Here is a 20,109-nt window from a genome sequence, read left to right as displayed (position 1 = left end):
GATAACGTATACAATTCTGTCTTAAGCGCCATGCTCTCTGGGAAGGCTCTCCATCAATACTCAAGCTAGGGATAACTGTACCTTGCTTTGTGTTTGTGTAACACTCTGCTCCAATCTTTAGACAGTAATTAGTCTATTCTGCTTATCATTAAGCCTCTTAATTTCCAAGGCACAGATATCTTATTTCAGTTTAAGACAATAGCAAATGGTGGTGATTGACCAAATTTTGCACAAGGCATCAACCTTTACTTGCTGGAATTACTATCATCAGAAAAAAAAAAAATGTTATGAGGCCTGCAGAAGCCTGGAGCGATGGCTCAGTGGTTAAGGTGCTTGCCCGTAAATCCTAACAACCCGAGTTTGATTCCCCAGTACCATGTAAAAGCCAAATTCACAAAGTGGTGCATGCACCTGGAGTTCATTTGCAGTGTCTAAAGGCCCTGGTGCATACCCCCCTCACCCCCAGGCGTGATGGCACATGCCTTCAATCCTAGCACTGGGGATTCTTTCATTTTTTTTTTAAAAAATATTTTTATTTGAGCAGGTCATGATGGTGCACACCTTTAATCTCAGCACTTGGGAGGCTGAGGTAGGACGGTTGTTGTGAGTTCAACGCCACCCTGAGACTACATAGTGAATTCCAGGTCAGTCTGGGCTAGAGTGAAACCTTACCTCAATATATATATATTTATTTATTACATAGAGAGAAAGAAAGCCTCCTGCCACTGCAAAGAAACTCCAGATACATGCACCACTTTATGCTGGTTTTATGTGGGTTCTATGGAATTGCACCCCAGATGTGAGGTTTTGCAAGCAAACACCTTTAGTCACTGAACCATCCCCCTAGCTTTTTTTTGTTTGTTTCTTTTGAGATAGTGTCTCACTGTAGCCCAGGCTGGCCTGGAGCTCACTCTGTAGTCCCAGGCTGGCCCTTGATCTCATAGAGATCCTCCTACCCCTGCCTCCTGAGTTCTGGGATTAAAGGCCACCACACCTGGCAGCCAGGTCCCCTTTCTGTGTCACCCCTCTAATGTACTGCTAAACTGAGTTGGGATGCTGGGCCCTGGTGAGGCCCGAGGGGAGTCCCTTTGTGTATCTCTCAACACACACACACCTGTGAAGCACTGTAAAATTTCCCTTGCCCCATGCCTCAGTAAGAACACAAAGCCACCTGAGATACTAAAACTCTATTGGGACCCCAACCTTGTAGGGCCCAGGCAAGCACACCTGCAGAGTTAGCTGTCTGTCCCGACCCATGGTGGTGGGCAGCTTGCCACAGGCTTGCATCAATATGGTGGTGCTCTCCAAGCTCACTTCCCAAAGTCGTCTTCTCCAGCCTGTGGGGTGGTATTAGGGGATGGTGAGCCAGCCTCTGTCAATGTTGTGGGACTGTTACTCAGGGCTACTTCTGGGAAGGATCCAAGAGTCCCTGTCTCCTTCCTCTCCCATCCTTCCTGGCTCACCTCAAATGCAGCGTCCACAACCTCATCAATGACAGATGCTTGGGAACGAAACTTCTGTTGATGCTGCTCCACAGAGGCCACCAGCTGCAGGTACTGAAAATGGAGCTCCCGCTGTCTGGGGTACAGGAAGAGAGAGGCAAGGGCTGGGCCAGTTTGCCTGGGATGCCTTCTGGATCCCAAGAACCCCAACATGGCTCTTCTTGATGGTCTCCACCAGAAACTTTTATCACCCTAGAACCTCATTTCTAGTATATCTCCTTCAAAAAGATTTGTGCCAGCCGTGGTGGCACATGCCTTTCATACCAACACTTGGGAGGCAGTGGGAGGAGAATCTCAGGGAGTTTGAGGCTACCCTGAGACTACATAGTGAACTCCTGGGCTAGAGTGAAGGCCTACCTCAAAAAACCAAAAAAGAGGGCTGGGGGATGGCTTCGTGGTTAAGGCATTTGCCTGCAAAACCAAAGGACCCAGTTTCATTTCCCCAGGACCCACATTAGACAGATACACAAGGAGGCACACATGTCTGGAGTTCATCTGCAGTGGCTGGAGGCCCTGGAACGCCCATTCTTTCTCTCTCCCTCTTTGTCAAATAAATTAAAAATATATATAATATAATCTTTTTTAAAAAGAGAGAGAGAGAGAGAGAGAGAGAGAGCCGGGCACGGTGGCACATGTCTTTAATCCTAGCACTGGAAAGCCATGAGTTTGAGGCCACCTAGAGACTACATAGTGAATTCCAGGTCAACCTGAGCTAGAGTGAGACCCTACCTTGAAAAAATGTAAAATAGAAAAACAAATTGTGTTGGGCTCTGAAACTGACCATGCCCGGGATGGAAAGAGATGGGGGCAGAACATCTGGCACCAGGCCTTCCCCAAGCTGTTCCCCAGTGTTTCCCCATCCTTCCACCTGGGAAGCGTCTGTCAACCTTCATGGCCCAGCAGATATATATTTAGTGCTGGGCACCTTGGGACCAGCAACAGAATCTGTCTTCTTTGGGCCCCTAGAGCTCTCAATGGGTAAGGGTCAGAATGTTTCTTGAGTAAAAACAGGAAAATCAGTTGGGCATCGTGGTGCATGCCCTTAATCCCAGCACGGGGGAGGCGAGGTAGGAGGATTGTCGTGAGTTCAAGGCCATCCTAAGATTCCATAGTGAATTCCAAGTCAGCCTGGGCTGGAGTGAGACCCTACCTCGAAAAACAAAAACAAACAAATAAACAAAAAAACCAGGAAAATCACTGCTACTGGTATGGGCCTGGTGTAGTCACCTCTGGTCCTTCTCTGAAAGATGGGTTCTGCCTCACCCTTTCCTGGGTTTCTCATTGTCTCCATGTCTCACTGGCTTGAATACAAGCCTTAGTGCTTCACTCCTCCCCCTTCCAGCAAGGCAGGCCGTTTTTATCTCACAGCCCACCCATCCCCATCCTGCGTTGGACCCAAGGCCTCCCTTCCCTTTAGTCTCCTCACTTCTCTGTCATGGTCCCGAACTTTCTCTCGATGAAATACATCTGCAAGGTACCTGCACTCAGTTTCCCCTCAGCCTCTGGATAAAGAAAGTAGGGCATGGCAGGGAAGGGTAGGGAAGAAGGGGGAGAGAAGCGGGAGAGCTTGTCAGGCAAATGTCTAGATTCAAGAGGGCGGAGGAGCAGCGGCATGGTGGTGTATGCCTTTAGTCCCAGCACTCTAGAGGAGAGAGTTACAATTACAGCCTGCAGTGATTTGGTTCAAAACATGTTAAGTGAGTCAATCAGAACGAGAGAGTTTCATTTCTGGAACTTTGTTGGGACTGTTGGAAAAAGACCAGATTTTTTTTTTTTTTTCAAGGTAGGGTCTTACTCAGGTGAATGCCTCCGCTGCTGATCCTAGGAGTGGGACTGTGGAGTGAGATTTCAATTTCATTTTTTATTTTTTTGAGAAAGAGTCTCATGTATCCCACGTTGGCCTAGAACTCCTGATACTCTTGTGCCCACCTCCTAAATGCTGGGATTAAAGGCATACACCATCATGCCTGGCTTAGATTTGAAGTTTTTCAGGATCTTTAAGCAGGAAGCAAACCATCTGATTCAAAATCAACTAAGAGCTGGGCATGGTGGCGCACACCTTTAATCCCAGCACTTAGGAGGCACAGGTAGGAGGATCGCTGCGAGTTCAAGGCCACCCTGAGACTACATAGTGAATTCCAGGTCAGTCTGGGCTAGAGAAAGACCTACCTTGAAAAACAAAAACAAAGTCAACTAAGGGCTGGTGAGCTCTGAAACTGCCTGTGATTTTTATGCGTGGCTATGGAGAGAGCTAGGTAGAAGGAGGGGGACTGGCCCCTACCTGCTTTGGTGAGCTCTGTCAGTGAGTCTTCTAGCAGCTTCTCATTGGCACGGGCTGCTTTCTAGAAAGAAAAAAAAAAAGGCCTAAGTTCCTTCTCTTGCCCACCCTAGAACACCTGCTCCTCCATCCATCCACCCAACCCCCACCCCATTTGGTACCTCGAGCTTCACTTTTTCTAGGCCTTTGAGCAGGGCCATCTGGAAGTTATCTACTAGCACAGCAATCACCAGGCTGAGGAGGGGACAGTGGAGTGCTCTCAAAAGGGACACCACAGAGAGGCCCCATGCCATCCCTGTGAGTCCAGTGTGGCGTGACTAGGATTAAGGAGGAGGCTGGGACAAAGGTTCATGGGTGTTGGGTGGAAGAAGGAGGGCTGAAGCTGGGCAACAAGACAGGGTTCTCACTTGAGGAAGATGAAGTACTGGATGATGATGTAAATCATGAGAATGGGGATGATGTACCAGGCCCCTAGGGGAAGAAAAGAGGGCATCACTCAAGAAGCTCTTCCAGGGCTGGATGTCTTTGCAGTTAAGGTCGTCCTGAGAAGCCTAAGGAACCAGGTGCAATTCCCCAGGGCCCACATAAGCCAGATGCACAAGGTGGTGCATGCATCTTGAGTTAATTTACACTGGCTAGAGGCCCTAGTGCGCCCACTCTCTCTCACACATACATGAATAAGTATAACATACTATAATATAAAAAAATAAAGAGGCTCTTCCTCTGAACCCAGCAAATGCCTAGATTCAAGAGGGTGGAGGAGCAGGGGCATGGCGGCGCACCCCTTTAATCCCAGCCTTCGGAAGGCAGAGGTAGGAAGAACATTGTGAGCTGGAGACTACTGGTGAGTACCAAGTCAGCCTGGGCTAGAGTGAAACCTTACCTCGAAAGGAAACAAAGAAAGCAGCTCTTCCCCTCTCCCAATCCTAACCCTTCCAGCAGGCATCAGCCAGCCTTGCATGGCACTTGGGTAGCTGACCAGCCTCCTGTTCCCTGCCCTCCACCCACCCTTGGCTCTGCTGTCCATATATATAAGGGACCAGTCGTCCAGGGTGAGCATGGTGAAGAGGGTGAAGAGGGTGGTAAAGATGTTCTGGAAGCGGAAGGGGTCCGATTTTCGGAATAGTGCCCGGAGGACCACGGAGAAGAGAACTGACTGTTCAGGACCAAACCGGAATCCCATTCCCTGACTCTGTGGATTGCTGCCACGCCCCTCCCTCCTGCCCTGCCTCTCCCCATCCCGCCTGCCCGCAGCGCCCAAGCCGCCCCGCCCCCGCCCCCAGCCTCCGCTTCACAGGATACAGAGGCACGTGAACATGAGGGCGAGGATGGCCATGATGGACGGCAAGGATCCGCTCAGCGTCCCGGTCACTTCGTGGACTTTGGTCAGGATGCTGCAGACAAAGATGAAGTGGGAAGATGACGTTAGCGTGCGGGTGAGTGGAGGGAGTAGGTGGGTAGAGGTAGGGGTGGAGAGGTGTGCCCAGCATCACAGTGGCCACTGACAGCAAGGGTTCCCTGATTTGTTGGTGACTTGCATGAGTCCTGACCCTTCCCTGGAAAATGAAGAGAATTCTTCCTGCCAGGATCCCAGCGAGGCTTATCGGAAGCAGACCAAAGGCTGCAGCACCACCTACCCCCTTCCCTTGAGTGGGTTACTTGTAGAGTCCTTCGAAACCCAGGCCTGTGTGTCCTCTCCCTTCAGTTTCCACCCCAGAGTGAGCAACCTTGATTGTGCAGACCTGAGTCTCCTCAGCACCCGGATGGCTCTCAGAGCCCGCATGCTCTTGAAGACTTTGAGGATAAGAAAGAGACTGTGGTTGTAGAAGGTGTAGGAGAGAGAGTTGGTTTGTACGAGCATGAAGTCCAGCACGGCCATGGCCATGATGAAGAAGTCTGAGGGGAGACAGGCGCTGGAGTGGAGGAGGGGCCTGCCAGGCCCCTGCCCTACACCCACAGCCCTCTCAAATACCAGCACCCCATCCCCCTTGCTGTCGGCCTCCCGCCAGACAGTTCCACCCCAGCCCCAATCCCACTTACCCAGATTGTTCCAGGGATCATAAAAATACTCCAGACCCAAAGCAATTAACTTGAGCAGGGCTTCTACTACGTAGATGCACAGGAAAATACAATCCAAGACCATGAAGTACCACTCTGTAGGGACACCAAAGATTTGCTAAGGGACATCTCCAGCATCCTGGGCACCTCCTTCTCCCACTCACCACTGAGATCTCATACAAGTCCAAACACAGGCTATGTGTGATTTAAATACCGAAATAGTCTGTTCCGTACTTTAGAGCAAATGCGCCACCTGGTGGCCTCATCCACGAACAGCATATCCTTGGGTTCAGCTGGGTTTTGGACCTCAGGCATTATTTTTTTTTGTTTTTAAAATTTTTTTTTTAACTTTTTATTTATTTTATTTGAGAGAGAAAGAGGCAGAGAGAGAGAGAGAGAGAGAGTGGGCGCACCAGGGCCTCCAGCCACTGCAAACTCCAGACACATGCGCCCCCTTATGCATCTGGCTAACGTGGGTCCTGGGGAATCGAGCCTGCAACCGGGGTCCTTAGGCTCCACAGGCGAGCGCTTAACCGCTAAGCCATCTCTCCAGCCCATTTTTTAAAAATATATTTTATTTATTTGAGAGACAGAGTCACAGAGATTAGATAGATGATTGATAGACAGATAGATAGATAGATGATAGATAGATAGATAGATAGATAGATAGATAGATAGATAGATAGATAGATAGATAATAGATAGACAGACTGGAGAGAGGGAGGGAGGGTAAGAATGGGCGCTCCAGAGCCTCCATCCACTGCAAATGAACTCCAGATACATGTGCCATCTTGTGCATCTGACTTACGTGGTCTTGGAGAGTCAAACCTGGATCCTTTGGCTTTGCTGGCAAATGCCTTAACCGCTAAACCATCTCTCCAGCACCTCAAACATTATTGTTTTCTTCTCTTCTCTTTCTTTTTTTCTTTTTTTGTTTTTCTAGATAGGGTCTCTCTCTAGCCAAGACTTTCCTGGAATTCACTGTGATCTCAGGCTGGGCTCAAACTCACAGCAATCCTCCTACCTCAGCCTCCTGAGTGCTGGGATTAAATTAAAGTCGTGGGCCACCACACCCAGCCCTCAGGCTGGCTTTTTTACTCTCTTTCTTTCTTTCTTCTTCTTGTTTTTGGTTTTGCTTTTGGAGGTAGGGTCTCACTCTAGCTCAGGCTGATCTGGAACTCACTATGTAGTCTCAAGGTGGCCTCAAACTCACAGCAATCCTCCTACCTCTGCCTCCCAAATTCTAGGTAAAGGTATGTGCCACCATGCCTGGACTTTTATTTTTATTTTACTTTTTTAAGGATGCATGCCAGGGCCTCTAGCCACTGCAAACAGACTCCAGATACAAGCATCACCGTGTGCATCTGGCTTTATGTGGTACCAGGGAGTCAGACACAAGTCCTTGGGCTTTGTAGGCAAGCACCTGGACAACTGAGCAATCTCTCTAGCCCTCTCAGGTGTTATTTCTACTAACTCTGGGAATGTCACAAAATTTTCAGTTCCAATGAAGATTCAGTGAGATAAGATATACAGATCTCATCCAGATGTGGTGGCAACATCTTTTTTTTTTTGGTTTTTCTTTTTGTTGTTGTTGTTTTGTTTTGTTTTTTGAGGTAGGGCCTCACTCTAGCTCAGGCTGACCTGGAATTAACTCTGTAGTCTCAGGGTGGTCTTGAACGCATGGTGATCCTCCTATCTTTGCCCCCCAAATGCTGGGATTAAAGCCATGCGCCACTGTGCCCGGCTAACATCTTTAATCCCAGCACTCAGGAGGAGAGGTTGGAGGATCACTGTGAGTTCGAGGACAGCTTGAGACTACATTGTGAATTCCAGGTCAGCCTGGGTTAGAGTAAGACCCTATCTCAAAAAACCAAAATCAAATCAAAACAAAGAAAAGATACCTTGGGCTGGAGAGATGGCTTAGCTGTTAAGGGGCTTGCTGGCAAAGCCTAAGGACCCATATTTTATTCTCTAGGTCCCACATAAATCAGACATAAAAGGTGATGCAAGTGTGCAAGGTCTCACATGCGCACAAGTTCTCACATGTGCACAAGGTGGTGCATGCATCTGGAGTTTGTTTACTGTGGCTCAAAGCCCTGGCACACCAACTCTCACCCTCCCTCTCTTTCTCTCTCTTTGCTCTCTCATAATTTTGTTTTTAGAAAGATACCTTTAATCCCAGCATTTGAGAGGCTGAGGTAGGAGGACTATTGTAAGTTCAAGGCTAGCCTGAGACTAATTCCAGGTCAGGCTTGGGCTAGAGGAAGACCCTACCTTGAAACCCCCCCCCCCGAAAAAAAAAAACCAGGCATGGTGGCACACAGCTTTAATCCCAGCACTTGGGAGGCAGAGGTAGAATGATTGCCATGAGTTCAAGGCCATCCTAAGACTACATAGTGAATTTCACGTCAGCCTGGGCTAGAGTGAGACCCTACCTCAAAACAACAACAAAAGGATACATAGATAATCAGATCTCTTGGCACTGAATTAGACTGGCAGGAGTCCCCTGAACCACATCACTTTCCTTGCCCATTAGGAACAGGGGCCCCTGACTCTTACCACCCCGGATCTCAAGTTCAGCGAAGGTCTGGGCCACAAGTATGGCTGTGTTGAGGCACACCACAAGGAAGACGAAGGTCTCAAAGGCCAGGGTCTGCGTCAGTGTCCTTATCATGCCACGGAGAGTCCAAAAGAAGAGGCTTATTTTTTCCCACAACCACTGGAAAGCATTTCCAGAATGCAGCTTCTTATGTGCCCGTTGGACCCGGTCTGTAAGGTGGGGAGGGGTTCAGAAACTCATGTCTTTGCAAGTGTGTGTATGTTTGTGTGTGTGCACACGCATGCATGTGTTTGTTCAGATCCCAAGCACATCCAAAATGGGTGAGAAGACTCATCATCCCTGCCTGCTGGCCTGTCTACTCATTAATGTGCCCTGTGCTTGTCCTGTGCAGGTCTTCACACCACAATTCTGAACCCTTCCACATCAGAAGACAAACTGAGATTTAACTTTGCACATCCTAAGGCTTCCTGACACTACATCGCCTCCATGTTCTTCTTTGCTCATACAACAACTTGAGGAAAACCTGATTCTGGTCATCAGTCCATCCTCTTGGTGACCCCTCCCTTTTTAAGACCCTGCTTGAAATATCTCCATCTCTTGGTTAGTTTTCATGCTCTCCTCCAATAAGTTACTTGCCTCCCTTCTCATTGTCTGCAGAATTGTTGCTATCCTGTTGAGCAACTAGGAACCAAGTCTGGGGGACTATAACAGTTAAGGTCACTCCTTGCTTTCCAATAAAGTTCTTATTTTAGGCACTGGTTCCCAGGCTCTGTACTCAGTGCCTCAATTGTGTGTGTGTGTGTGTGTGTGTGTGTGTGTGTGTGTGTGTGTGTGTACTTGGAATCCACAGAGGTAAATGCTCTGATGTGGAGGATGACAAGCCTTTTTAACCAATGGCTTTTGATTGGCTAAATGACCAAATCCCAGCTTTGTACTCCTTGAGTGCAGAGGCTATCCTGTGTTCTCTGTACTGCCAGGGCCAGACCGAGCAGACATACACATTTGACAAAAGTCTCAATGTTTGAGAATGGAACACATAAGAGAACAGCAGTGACTCAATGACCTTCAGAGGAGTAAAGTTCAAGGAATAAAGGATGGAATAGCAACAGGAAGAAGAGTGAACAGCTGATGGATGGCACATGCAAAAGAGAAGGGAGCCATGGAACAGGCCAGGGCAAGGCTTGGGGTTAGTTAGGTCTAGATGAATCTGGGCTGGGCAGTGAGAGTTGGGGTGAGCCCAGCAATGACTCACTTTTGCGCTTCTGATACTGCTCATCTTCGTTCCAGGTGCTGGTTTCATTGAAGGTATCCTGGGGATGCACCTTGCTGGAATGACGGGAGCGAAATGTAAAGTGGGAAGTAGTCAAGCTCGGGGATGAGCCCTTGGCTCCTGGATGAGCATGTGAGGCATCAGTTGTGCTGTGGATCTTGTGTGGTATAGAGAGTTGGGAGGTCTGATGCTGCTCCATAGAGTAGTGGTCTCTGGGGTGGTGGTCCCTGTGGTACTGGTGCTCTCTGAGGTGGTGGTCCCTGTAGTAATGGTGATCACTGGGGTGGTGGTCCCTGTGGTACTGGTGATCGCTGCCGTGGTGGTCCCTGTAGTAATGGTGATCACTGGGGTGGTAGTCCCTGTGGTACTGGTGATCGCTGGGGTGGTGGTCCCTGTGGTAATGGTGATCGCTGAGGTGGTGGTCCCTGTGGTACTGGTGATCGCTGCCGTGGTGGTCCCTGTGGTACTGGTGGTCGCTGGGATGGTGGTCCCTGCGGTAATGGTGATCACTGAGGTGGTGGTCCCTGTGGTACTGGTGATCGCTGCCGTGGTGGTCCCTGTGGTAATAATGGTGATCGCTGAGGTGGTGGTCCCTGTGGTACTGGTGATCGCTGCCATGGTGGTCCCTGTGGTAATGGTGATCGCTGCCATGGTGGTCCCCGTGGTACTGGTGCTCGCTGGGGTGGTGACCCCCATGGTACTGGTGCTCGCTGGGGTGGTGACCCCCATGATGATGCTCGCCGTGGAAGTGAGGAGTTCCATGGTGGTAGGACCCCTCAGGGGAGTGGTAGGAAAGATTCTCACCATGATGAGGATGCCTTCTGTGGTGGTAGTCAGAATGAAACCTGCCATAGTGGTGAGATTGAACATGATGGAATTCACCAGAATGGGAGGCTTCTTCATGATTAGAGTCAATTTGCCTGTGAGACACACTATGGTGTGGCACACCATGGTGGGTAGCCTGCCTCTGATTATATAACCCAGTAGAAGATAAGTGGGATAAATCCTCATGAGAGTGGCGGGGCCCACCATGGTGATATCTACCATAGTGGTGATGTTTGCCATAGTGGTGGGACCCACCCTGGTGGAAGGACCCAGAGTGGTGGGACCCACCCTGGTGGAAAGACCCAGAGTGGTGGGACCCACCCTGGTGATGGATACCACTGTGATGCGTCCTACCACTCAGCTGGGACTCATAAAAGTGGTCATCACGATTGGAGTGGTGGGAAGTGCCATGGGAGAATCCCATACTGTCAGATGGGTGGTAATAGGTCCTTCCACGATGGTGGGATTGATGAACAGAGTCATTGTAGTGTCCACTATGATGACCAAATCCTTTGTTGTGGTGGGATTGGTGGTGATGGGATGTCATCTCATGGTGCTGGGACTCCTGATGATGATGGGCTCCACTATGGCCTGGCCTGTGGTGTTGGGGAAAGCCTGTATCCAATTCGACCTTTGAGGGCTGATCCATGATTATGCTGAGACCCTGGAGCAAAGAGAGTACAAGAATAGAACCAAAAGGCCCCTACTAGATTGCCCTTCTCTCTGAAACTGAGTTCAGTGCCAACTGTGGTTCTGGGTTCTAGAAAGGTCTGACTATTCTCTTGGAACATTCCTCTGTGTGATGTCACCAGCAGGCATGGGCCTCATTTACAAGTGAGGAGGAGTCTTCCTGGACTATAGTTCAAAGTCACGAATTTCTGTGCCTAGGCTGGGTATGGTGGTGCATCCCTTTAATCCTAACATTTGGGAAGCAGAGGTAGGGGGATTGCCATGAGTTCAAGGCCACTCTGAGACTACATTGTGAATTCCAGGTCAGCCAGGGCTAGAGTGAAACCTTACCTCAAAAAGTTTTTTAAAAAATGGGGAGGGGACTGGAGAAATGGCCTAGAAGTTAAGACACTTAACCTGGAAAGCCTAAGGACCCAGGTTCAATTCTCCAGTATGCACATAGCCATATGTACAAGGTAGCACATGTGTCTAGAGGGCCTAGCATGCCCATTCTCTCTCCCCTCTCAAATAAGTAAATAAATAAATAAAAGAATTATTGTGTCTAACCCCTTCATTGTAAAATAAGGAAAGTGTGATCCAGAAAACTGAAGCCAAAGGCAGTGGAAAAGCTAGATCAAGAAAGAAGCTAGGTGTGGTGACATATACCTTCAATCCCAGCACTTGGGAGGCAGAAGTAAGAGGATCACTGTGAGATTACATGAGACTACATACTGAAATCCAGGTCAGCCTGAGCTAGAGTGAGACCCTACCTCAGAAAAACAAAACAAAACAAGAGAAAAAAGAGAGACACTGTGGTTCCATCAGACCTTGTTACTTTTTTAATTAAAAAATTGTTTTTTGCTGGGCATGGTGGTGCACAACTTTAATCCCAGCACTTGGGAGGCAGAGGTAGGGAGTTCAAGGCCACCCTGGGACTACATAGTTAATTCCAGGTCATCCTAAGCCAGAGCCAGAGCCAGACCCTACCTTGAAAAAACAAAAAATAACAAAAAAAAATTGTTTTTTGAGTCAAGTCCAATAGACTGGCCTTTATTTTTAATGTGAGAGAGCAAGAGGGAGAGAGAGAGAATTGACATGCCATTGTAATTGAACTCCAGATGTATGCATTTGCATCACCTTGTGTGACTGGCTTATGTGGGACTTGAAGAGCCAAACATGGGTCCTTAGACTTTGCAGGTAAGCACCTTAACCACTAAGCAATCTCTCCAGCCCTTACTGACTTTTTTTTTTGGTTTTTTTGTGGTAGGGTCTTGTTCTAGCCCAGGCTCACCTGGAATTCACTATGTAGTCTCAGGGTGGCCTTGAACTCACAGTGATTCTCCTATCTCTGCCTCCTGAGTGCTAGGATTAAAGGTGTGTGCCACCATGCCCGAGTCCTTCCTTTTTTTTTTTATTAACAACTTCCATGATTATAAAAATTATCCCATGGTAATGTCTTCCCTCCCCCTACTTTCCCCTTTGAAATACCATTCTCCATCATATCTCCTCCTCCTCTCAATCAGTCTCTCTTTTATTTTGATGTCATCATCTTTTCCTCCTATTATGATGGTCTTGTGTAGGTAGTGTCATACACTGTGAGGTCATGGATATCCAGGCCATTTTCCGTCTGGAGGAGCACATTGTAAGGAGTCCTACCCTTCCTTTGGCTCTTACATTCTTTCTGCCACCTCTTCCGCAATAGACCCTGAGCCTTGGAAGGTGTGATAGAGATATTGCAGTGCTGAGCACTCCTCTGTCACTTATTCTCAGCACCATGATGTCTTCTGAGTCATCCTAAGGTCACTGCCATCTGAAAAGAGAAGATTCTTTACCAAAAGTAAGAGTGGCATTAATATATGGGTATGAACATTAAGAGAAATGCTTACTGGGCAGATTGAGCATAGTATATACATTTAGTCAGACAGCAGCAGACATTACACCCCTAGGGCTCATGACTACACCTGTTTTAGGTTTTCAGTATCAGGGATGTATTCCCTCCCATGGAACAGGCCTCCAGTTCAATTAGAGAGCAGCTGGTTTCCACCATGACAGATGTGCCACTATTGTACCTATTGGCTCATTTGGACTGGCTGGCCAAATATAAGGCTTGCAGTGCCCACTGTTGAGTATCTTCACTGGTGATTTCCCTCTCCCATTGAACTGCATCAGACCTTACTTTAAAAAAAAAAAACTTTTAGAGAGAGATAGAGACAGAAAAAGAGGCAGAGAGAGAGAATAGGCATACTAGGGCCTCCACCCACCTCAAATGAACTCCAGACTCATACACCATGTCATGCATCTGGCTTACATGGGTCCTGGGGAATTAAACCTGGGTCCTTAGGCTAAGCCATTTCTCCAGCCCTCCATCAGATCTTTAAAGAACTTCATAAGGACAAGTGGTCTAGTCCTTCATCCCACTTGAAGACTGGCTCTGGGGTTAAGATTGTCCAATTTGGGCTGGAGAGATGGCTTAGTGGTTAAGCACTTGCCTGTGAAGCCTAAGGACCCCAGTTGGAGGCTCAATTCCCCAGCACCCACATTAGCCAGATGCACAAGAGGCACACGTGTCTGGAGTTCATCTGCAGTGGCTGGAGGCTCTGGCTTGCCCATTCTCTCTCTTTATCTTCCTCTTTCTCTCTCTGTCTGTCACTCTCAAATTAAAAATTAAAAAATTTTAAAAAAAGATTGTTCAACTTGCTGGGCATGGTGGTGCATGCCTTTAATCCCAGCACTTGGGAGGCAGAGGTAGAAAGATTACTGTGAGTTCAAGGCCACCCTGATATTACATAGTTAAGTCCAGGTCAGCCTGGGCTAAAGCAAAAACCTTACTTCAAAAAAAAAGGGGGACTGGAGAGATGACTTAGTGGTTAAGGCACTTGTCTGTGAAACCTAAGGGCCCAGATTCGAATCCCCAGTACCCACATAAGCCAGATGCACAAGGGGGCACAAGCATCTGGAGTTCATTTGCAGTAGCTAGAAGCCCTGGTGCTCCCATTCTCTATCTGCCTCTTTCTCTCTCTCTCTCTCTTTCTGTCAAAAAAAAAAAAAAAGATTGTCCAACTCTGTTATTAATAGGGGTGTGACTTTGGATTTTTTGTTTAATTTTCCCATGCCTCTGCTTCTTCTATAGAATGGGAATCATAGCATCTACCTTCACAGGATCAAAAAAAATCAAAATTAAGATATGTAGAATTTATAGTAACAGCATAATGAATGTTAATTGTTGTTACCATTCTCCCCTCGATCACTCACTGATGTTATGTAATCCCTCAGGTTTTTAACACTCAGCCCTTTTTGGTTTTTGTTTTGTTTTTCGAGGTAGGGTCTCACTCTGGTCCTGGCTGACCTGGAATTAATTATATAGTCTCAGGGTGGCCTCAAACTCAGTGATCCTCCTACCTCTGCCTCTCAAGTGCTGGGATTAAAGACGTGCACCATCACGTCCGGCTTTTTTTGTTTTGTTTTGAAGTAGAGTTTCACTATAGTTCAGGCTGACCTGGAATTCACTATGCAGTCTCAGGGTGCCCTTGAACTCACAGCAATCCTTCCTACCTCTGCCACCATCAGCCATTGTTTATTGAGGACCTGCTTCATATGCATCTAATTTAATGATCACAATTTCCCCACAGGATGGATATATAGTCATCCAATTTTACAGTTATAGGTGCAGTGGCTCATAGAGCTTAAATGAGTTACTAATAAATAAAAGTTGAAAATCAGTGGATCATGATGTCCTGTCTGCCTCCTGAAACCTGCTGCAAAGCTTATTCTATATCCCAAGCTCTGTCTCTGTCTCTCTCTCTGCTTAAAAATAAATAAATATTTAAAAAAGAGTGAGACTCTACCTTGAAAAACAAAAACAGAAAAAGAACCAAAAATAAAATAAAATAACAAGGACTAGAGAGATGGCTTAGTGGTTAAGGCACTTGCCTGCAAAGTCAAAGAACCCAGGATCGATTTCCCAGGATCCACATAAGCCACATGCACAAGGTGGCACATGAATTTGGGGTTTGTTTGCAGTGGCTGAAGGCCCAAGCGTATGCATTCTGTCTCTGTCTGTGTCTCTCTCTCTTTCTCTATATGCCTCTTTCTCTCTATCAAATAAATAAATAAATAAATGTTTTATTTATTTATTTGAGAGAGAGAGAACATGGGTGCACCCGGGTCTCAAGACACTGCACATGAACTCCAGATGGATGTGCCACCTTGTGCATCTGGCTTTACATGGGTCCTGGGGAACTGAACCCCAGTCCCTAGGCTTTTCAGGCAAGTGCCTTAACTGCTGAGCCAATGCTCTATCCCTAAAAATAAATTTGATCTGGGTGTCGTGGCCTATACCTGTCATCCAAGCAGTCATAAGGGTGAGGCAAGAGGATGACAAGTTCAAGGCCACCTAGGCTACATAACAAGTCTATAGCAGTTAGCATCTCGCTGCTGAGGAAATATCCAACCAGAAGCAGCCCATGGAAGGAAAGGGTTTATTTCCAACTTGAAGTTTCATCATGGCCAGGAAAACATGGCAGAAACAGTTAGCTTGCATCACAACTTCAACATCAGCAGGGAAACAGGAGAGAGAGATTGAGAGTTCTGTGTGTGGCAAGCAGGGCTGGGCTAACACCTCAAAGCCTGCCCCCTGTGACACATCCTCCAGCAAGACTTCACTGCCCAGAGGCTCCATCAGCAGCCAGGGAGGAGGTATGACGCTTCATCACAAACACATGAAGGTTTGGGGGCCATTTTGCCTTCAAGCCACCACAAAGACCTTACCTACCAGACAGGGACTGAGGATGTATTTCAGTTGGTAGAGTGCATATCTGGCCTACGGGAAGCACTGGCTTCCATCCTCAGCACTTCATAACCTGGGCAAGGTGATACAAGCCTGTAAAGTCACCACTAGGAAAGTGGAGGCCGGGGGCTCAGGAGTTCAAGGTCATCCACAGAGACATAGCAAGTTAGAGGACAATCTGGGCTATATAAGATTGTCTCGAAAGAAAAAAAGTAATTTTTACATGCTGTGAATCATGCTGTCTTTCTGCCATTTTGCTATTGGGGGCAACACCTTAAAACATGAAATACAAGGCTGTACTTTCAAGGGTCACATCCATAGTTCGTTACTAGAGAAGTTTCTCTGACTGTGTAAAGCACCGGAAACCACGCTGAGGAGGCGCAGCGCTCTCTCCTGAGCGTGAAGCCGCTCTTGATGTTGCTGTGCTGCATCTGCCACTTGCCACCGATGATGGTTCTGCTCTCGTTCGGGAAGGCTGGAGGGAGAGGGTGCAGTCTGAGTGGAGGAAAAAAAAAACAGGAAAAAAATGAATTATGCAGGTTATCAGTGCATTTTATGGTGAAAGGTTCGTAATTTTTTTGCCAGTTTCTCTTTGAGGAATCTATCATACCCTTCTTGATTTGTATCATATGATGTTGCTCAGGCTTGCCTACAGCTTACTGTGTAGCTGAGGATATCCTTGAATGTCAGGTCCCCTGCCCACCGGAGTGCTGGGATTGTAGCTGTACCCCACCGTGTCCAGTTTATGTGGTGTTGGGGATTGAACTCAAGGCTTTGTGCTTGCTAAGCAGGTACTCTGCCCATTGAACTACATCCCTGCCTATAGCACTTGCAACTTTCTTTTTGTTAAATATTTTATTTATTTATTTGAGAAAGAGAAAGGGGCAGATATATATATGTATATAGAGAGAATGGACATGCCTGGGCCTCCAGCCACTGCAAATGAATTTGACCCGTGGGCCACCTTGTACATCTAGCTTTATGTCGATACCAGGAAATCAAACTTGGGTCCTTGGACTTTGCAGGCAAGTACCTTAACTGCTGAGATATCTTACCCATCCAGAACTTGTGTTTTATAAAGGATTTTGACAGTCCAATGTAGTGAATTCTAAATATAAGGTACAAACGAAGTGAAGGACGCAGAACACTAGTTACTTTACTTGTTGCTGTGACCAAATACCTGACAAGAATCCATTTAAGGAAGGAAGGGTATTTTAAGTTACAGTTCCAGGGTGTTAACATAGTTCGTGATGATGGGAAAGGCATGGCAGCATGAGCAGAAGTCTGATTGGTCACATTGCATCCACAATCAGGAAAGAGAGAAAGGGGGACAAGTTATAAGACCTTAAAGCCCACCCATAATGACCCACTTTCTCCAGCGAGGCTCCATCTTCTTCCTGAATAGCATCTGGGGACCAAGTGTTCAATCACAAGCCTGTGGGGGACAAATCACATTTAAACATTTTTATTTTTAAAATATTCTTATTTATTTGACAGAGAGAGAAAGAGAAAGAATGAGTTCGCCAGGGCCTCCAGCTACTGCAAACGAACTCCAGACGCGTGCACCCCCTTGTGCATCTGGCTAACGTGGGTCCTGGGGAATACAGCCTCAAACTGGGGTCCTTAGGCTTCACAGGCAAGCGCTTAACCTCTAAGCCATCTCTCCAGCCCTTCTTTTTTTAACTTTAAAAAACTAAAAGAAAATTGTAGCCAGCCTGGTCTGCATGAGACCCTGTCTCAAAGACAATAGTAACAGGGCAAAGCCTAAGGACCCAGGTTTGATTCCCCAGTATGCACATAAGAGAGTCACCAGGGCTTGGGGCTTGATTACCAGTTTGAATGCGGCATTGGTCACTAGTACTGAGAGCACTGGCCATGGAGCCAGGTTGGATAGAGACAAGACTGTGGATGTGATATGAAATATGGACTCAATTACCTCCTTCCCCAAGACACACCAGAGAAACTAGGATTACTCTTCCCTAAGGCAAGTCATAGAAATAGAAACTTGAAAGGATGCAGCTTTATTTGGTAGAGTGCTTGCCTAGCAGGCACAATGCTCTGGGTTCCATCCTCAGGACCACATAAACTAGATGTTGTATGTCTGTAATTCCAGCATTCAGGAAGTGGAATCAGGAGGATTAAAAGTTCAATATCATCCTTAGGCTAGAGAGATGGCTCAGAGGTTAAGGTGCTTGCCTTCAATGACTGTTGATCTAGGTTTGATTTCCTAATACCCATGTAAAGCAGGACTCACAAAGTGATGAATGCATCTAGAATTTGTTTGCAGTGGTTAGAGGTCCTAGTGTGCCCATTCTCTCTCTCTCTCAAGCTGGGTTTGGTGGTGCATACCTTTAATCCCTGTATTCAGGAGACAAGGAAGGAGGATCACACCATTAGTTCAAGACTAGCCTGAGACTACAGCATGAATCCCAGGTCAGCCTGGGCAAGACTGAGACTATACCTCGAAAAAAAAAAATATATATATATATATAGCCGCGCATGGTGGCACACACCTTTAATCCCAGTATTTGGGAGGCAGAGGTAGGAAAATTGCTGTGAATTCCAGGTCAGCCTAGGCTAGAGTGAGACCCTACCTTGAATAAACCAAAATGAATAAATAAATAAATAGGGCTGGAGAGATGGCTTGGTAGTTTAAGGCTCTCTCCTGTGAAGTCTAAGTACCCAGGTTCAATTCTCCAGTACCCATGTAAACCAGGTGCACAAGGTGAAGCATGCATCTGGAGTTGGTTTGCAATGGCTAGAGGCACTGGTGCACCCATTATCTTTCTCTCTCTGCTTTTTTCTTGCTCTCTAATAAATAGGTAACACACATACAAACAAATAAATAAATAAATCCAGGTGCACAAAGTGGCACATGTGTCTGAAATTCATTTGCAGCAGCTGGAGGCCCTGGGGTGCCCATTCTCTTTGTCTTTCATCTCTCTCTGCTTGCAAATAAATAAAAAATATTTTTAAAAAATTGAACTAGGTGTGGTGGCACACACCTTTAATCCCAGGACAAGGGAGTCAGAGGTAGGAGGACTACCATGAGTTTGAGGCCACCCTGAGATTATATAGTGAATTCCAGGTCAGCCTGAGCTAGAATAAGACCCTATCTACCTCGAGAAACAAAAGCAAAGAAAAGAAACAAAAAATTAAAATATGTGCTGATTTTGGCAGCACATATACTAAAATTGGAACAATACAGGGAAGATTAGCATGGCCCTTGTGCAAGGATGCCATTCAAAGTAATGATGCATTCAATATTTTTATTTTTTTATTTTTATTTATTTATTTTTAAAAATTTTTTATTAACATTTTCCATGATATTTTTTTATTTCTCTTGGTTTTTTGGAGGTATGGTTTTGCTCTAGCCCAGGCTGACCTTGAATTCAACATGGAGTCTTAGGGTGGCCTCAAACTCACAATGATCCTCCTACCTCTGCCTCCAGAGTGCTGGGATTAAAAGGTGTGTACCACCATGCCTGGCTGCATTCTATATATATTATTTGGTTCTCCAGAGTAGGGTCTTGCTCTAGTTCAAGCTGACCTGGAATTTACTATGTAGTCTCAAGGTGGCCTCGAACTCACAGCAATCCTTCTACCTCTGCCTCCCAAGTGATGGGATTAAAGGCATGCACTACCACGCCTGGCTTGCATTCTATATTTTTATTTATTATTTATTTTATTTTGTTTTTTATAATTAACAACTTCCATGATTGTAAACAATATTCCATGGTAATTCCCTCTCTCCCCCACTTCCTCCTTTGAACCTCCACTCTCCATCATATCCCCTCCCCTTCTCAATCAGTATCTCTTTTATTTTGATGTCATCATCTTTTCCTCCTATTATGATGGTCTTGTGTAGGTAGTATCAGGCACTGTGAGGTCATGGATATCCAGGCCATTTTGTGTATGGAGGAGCATACTGTAAGGAGTCCTACCCTTCCTTTGGCTCTTACATTCTTTTTTTTTTTTAATTTTTATTTATTTATTTATTTATTTGAGAGTGACAGACAGAGAGAGAAAGACAGATAGAGGGAGAGAGAGAATGGGCGCGCCAGGGCTTCCAGCCTCTGCAAACGAACTCCAGATGCGTGCGCCCCCTTGTGCATCTGGCTAACGTGGGACCTGGGGAACCGAGCCTCGAACCAGGGTCCT

General features: G+C 46.7%; 1 protein-coding gene and 2 non-coding genes across 3 annotated transcripts; 2 read left to right on the top strand and 1 right to left on the bottom strand.

Moving 5' to 3' along the window:
• Positions 1-1,150: 1,150 nt before the first annotated feature.
• Catsper1 (cation channel sperm associated 1) lies at positions 1,151-17,825 on the bottom strand. Its single transcript, XM_045136823.1, has 15 exons — positions 17,780-17,825; positions 16,308-16,423; positions 10,615-10,749; positions 9,651-10,443; positions 8,398-8,607; positions 5,821-5,934; positions 5,523-5,676; positions 5,083-5,174; positions 4,789-4,932; positions 4,188-4,251; positions 3,942-4,014; positions 3,784-3,844; positions 2,929-3,004; positions 1,464-1,578; positions 1,151-1,337 (listed from the first exon to the last, which is right to left on the bottom strand). Exons 1-15 carry the CDS (start codon positions 17,823-17,825, stop codon positions 1,311-1,313), a joined length of 2,220 nt encoding a protein of 739 aa, XP_044992758.1. The 3' UTR covers positions 1,151-1,310.
• On the top strand, positions 16,239-16,452 carry LOC123458049. The gene has a single exon (XR_006635367.1). It is a non-coding gene; the product is annotated as a small nucleolar RNA U3 (small nucleolar RNA).
• Positions 17,826-19,112: 1,287 nt separating the features above from the next.
• On the top strand, positions 19,113-19,219 carry LOC123458194. The gene has a single exon (XR_006635492.1). It is a non-coding gene; the product is annotated as a U6 spliceosomal RNA (small nuclear RNA).
• Positions 19,220-20,109: the final 890 nt, after the last annotated feature.

Source organism: Jaculus jaculus, chromosome 1, assembly GCF_020740685.1.
Source record: "Jaculus jaculus isolate mJacJac1 chromosome 1, mJacJac1.mat.Y.cur, whole genome shotgun sequence".
Lineage (NCBI taxonomy): Eukaryota > Metazoa > Chordata > Mammalia > Rodentia > Dipodidae > Jaculus > Jaculus jaculus.
This window is presented reverse-complemented; position numbering and strand designations above follow the sequence as displayed.

Bases quoted from the DNA above. Each gene is read 5' to 3' on its own strand.
- Catsper1 (XM_045136823.1), bottom strand. From the start codon at position 17,825: ATGGCCAGTGCTCTCAGTACTAGTGACCAATGCCGCATTCAAACTG. The intron at 5,677-5,820 runs GTAAGTGGGATT...GTCTCCCCTCAG, and splicing joins TGATCCCTGGAACAATCTGG to ACTTCTTCATCATGGCCATG. The intron at 1,579-2,928 runs GTGAGGAGACTA...CCTGTACCCCAG, and splicing joins TTCGGGACCATGACAGAGAA to ACAGCGGGAGCTCCATTTTC.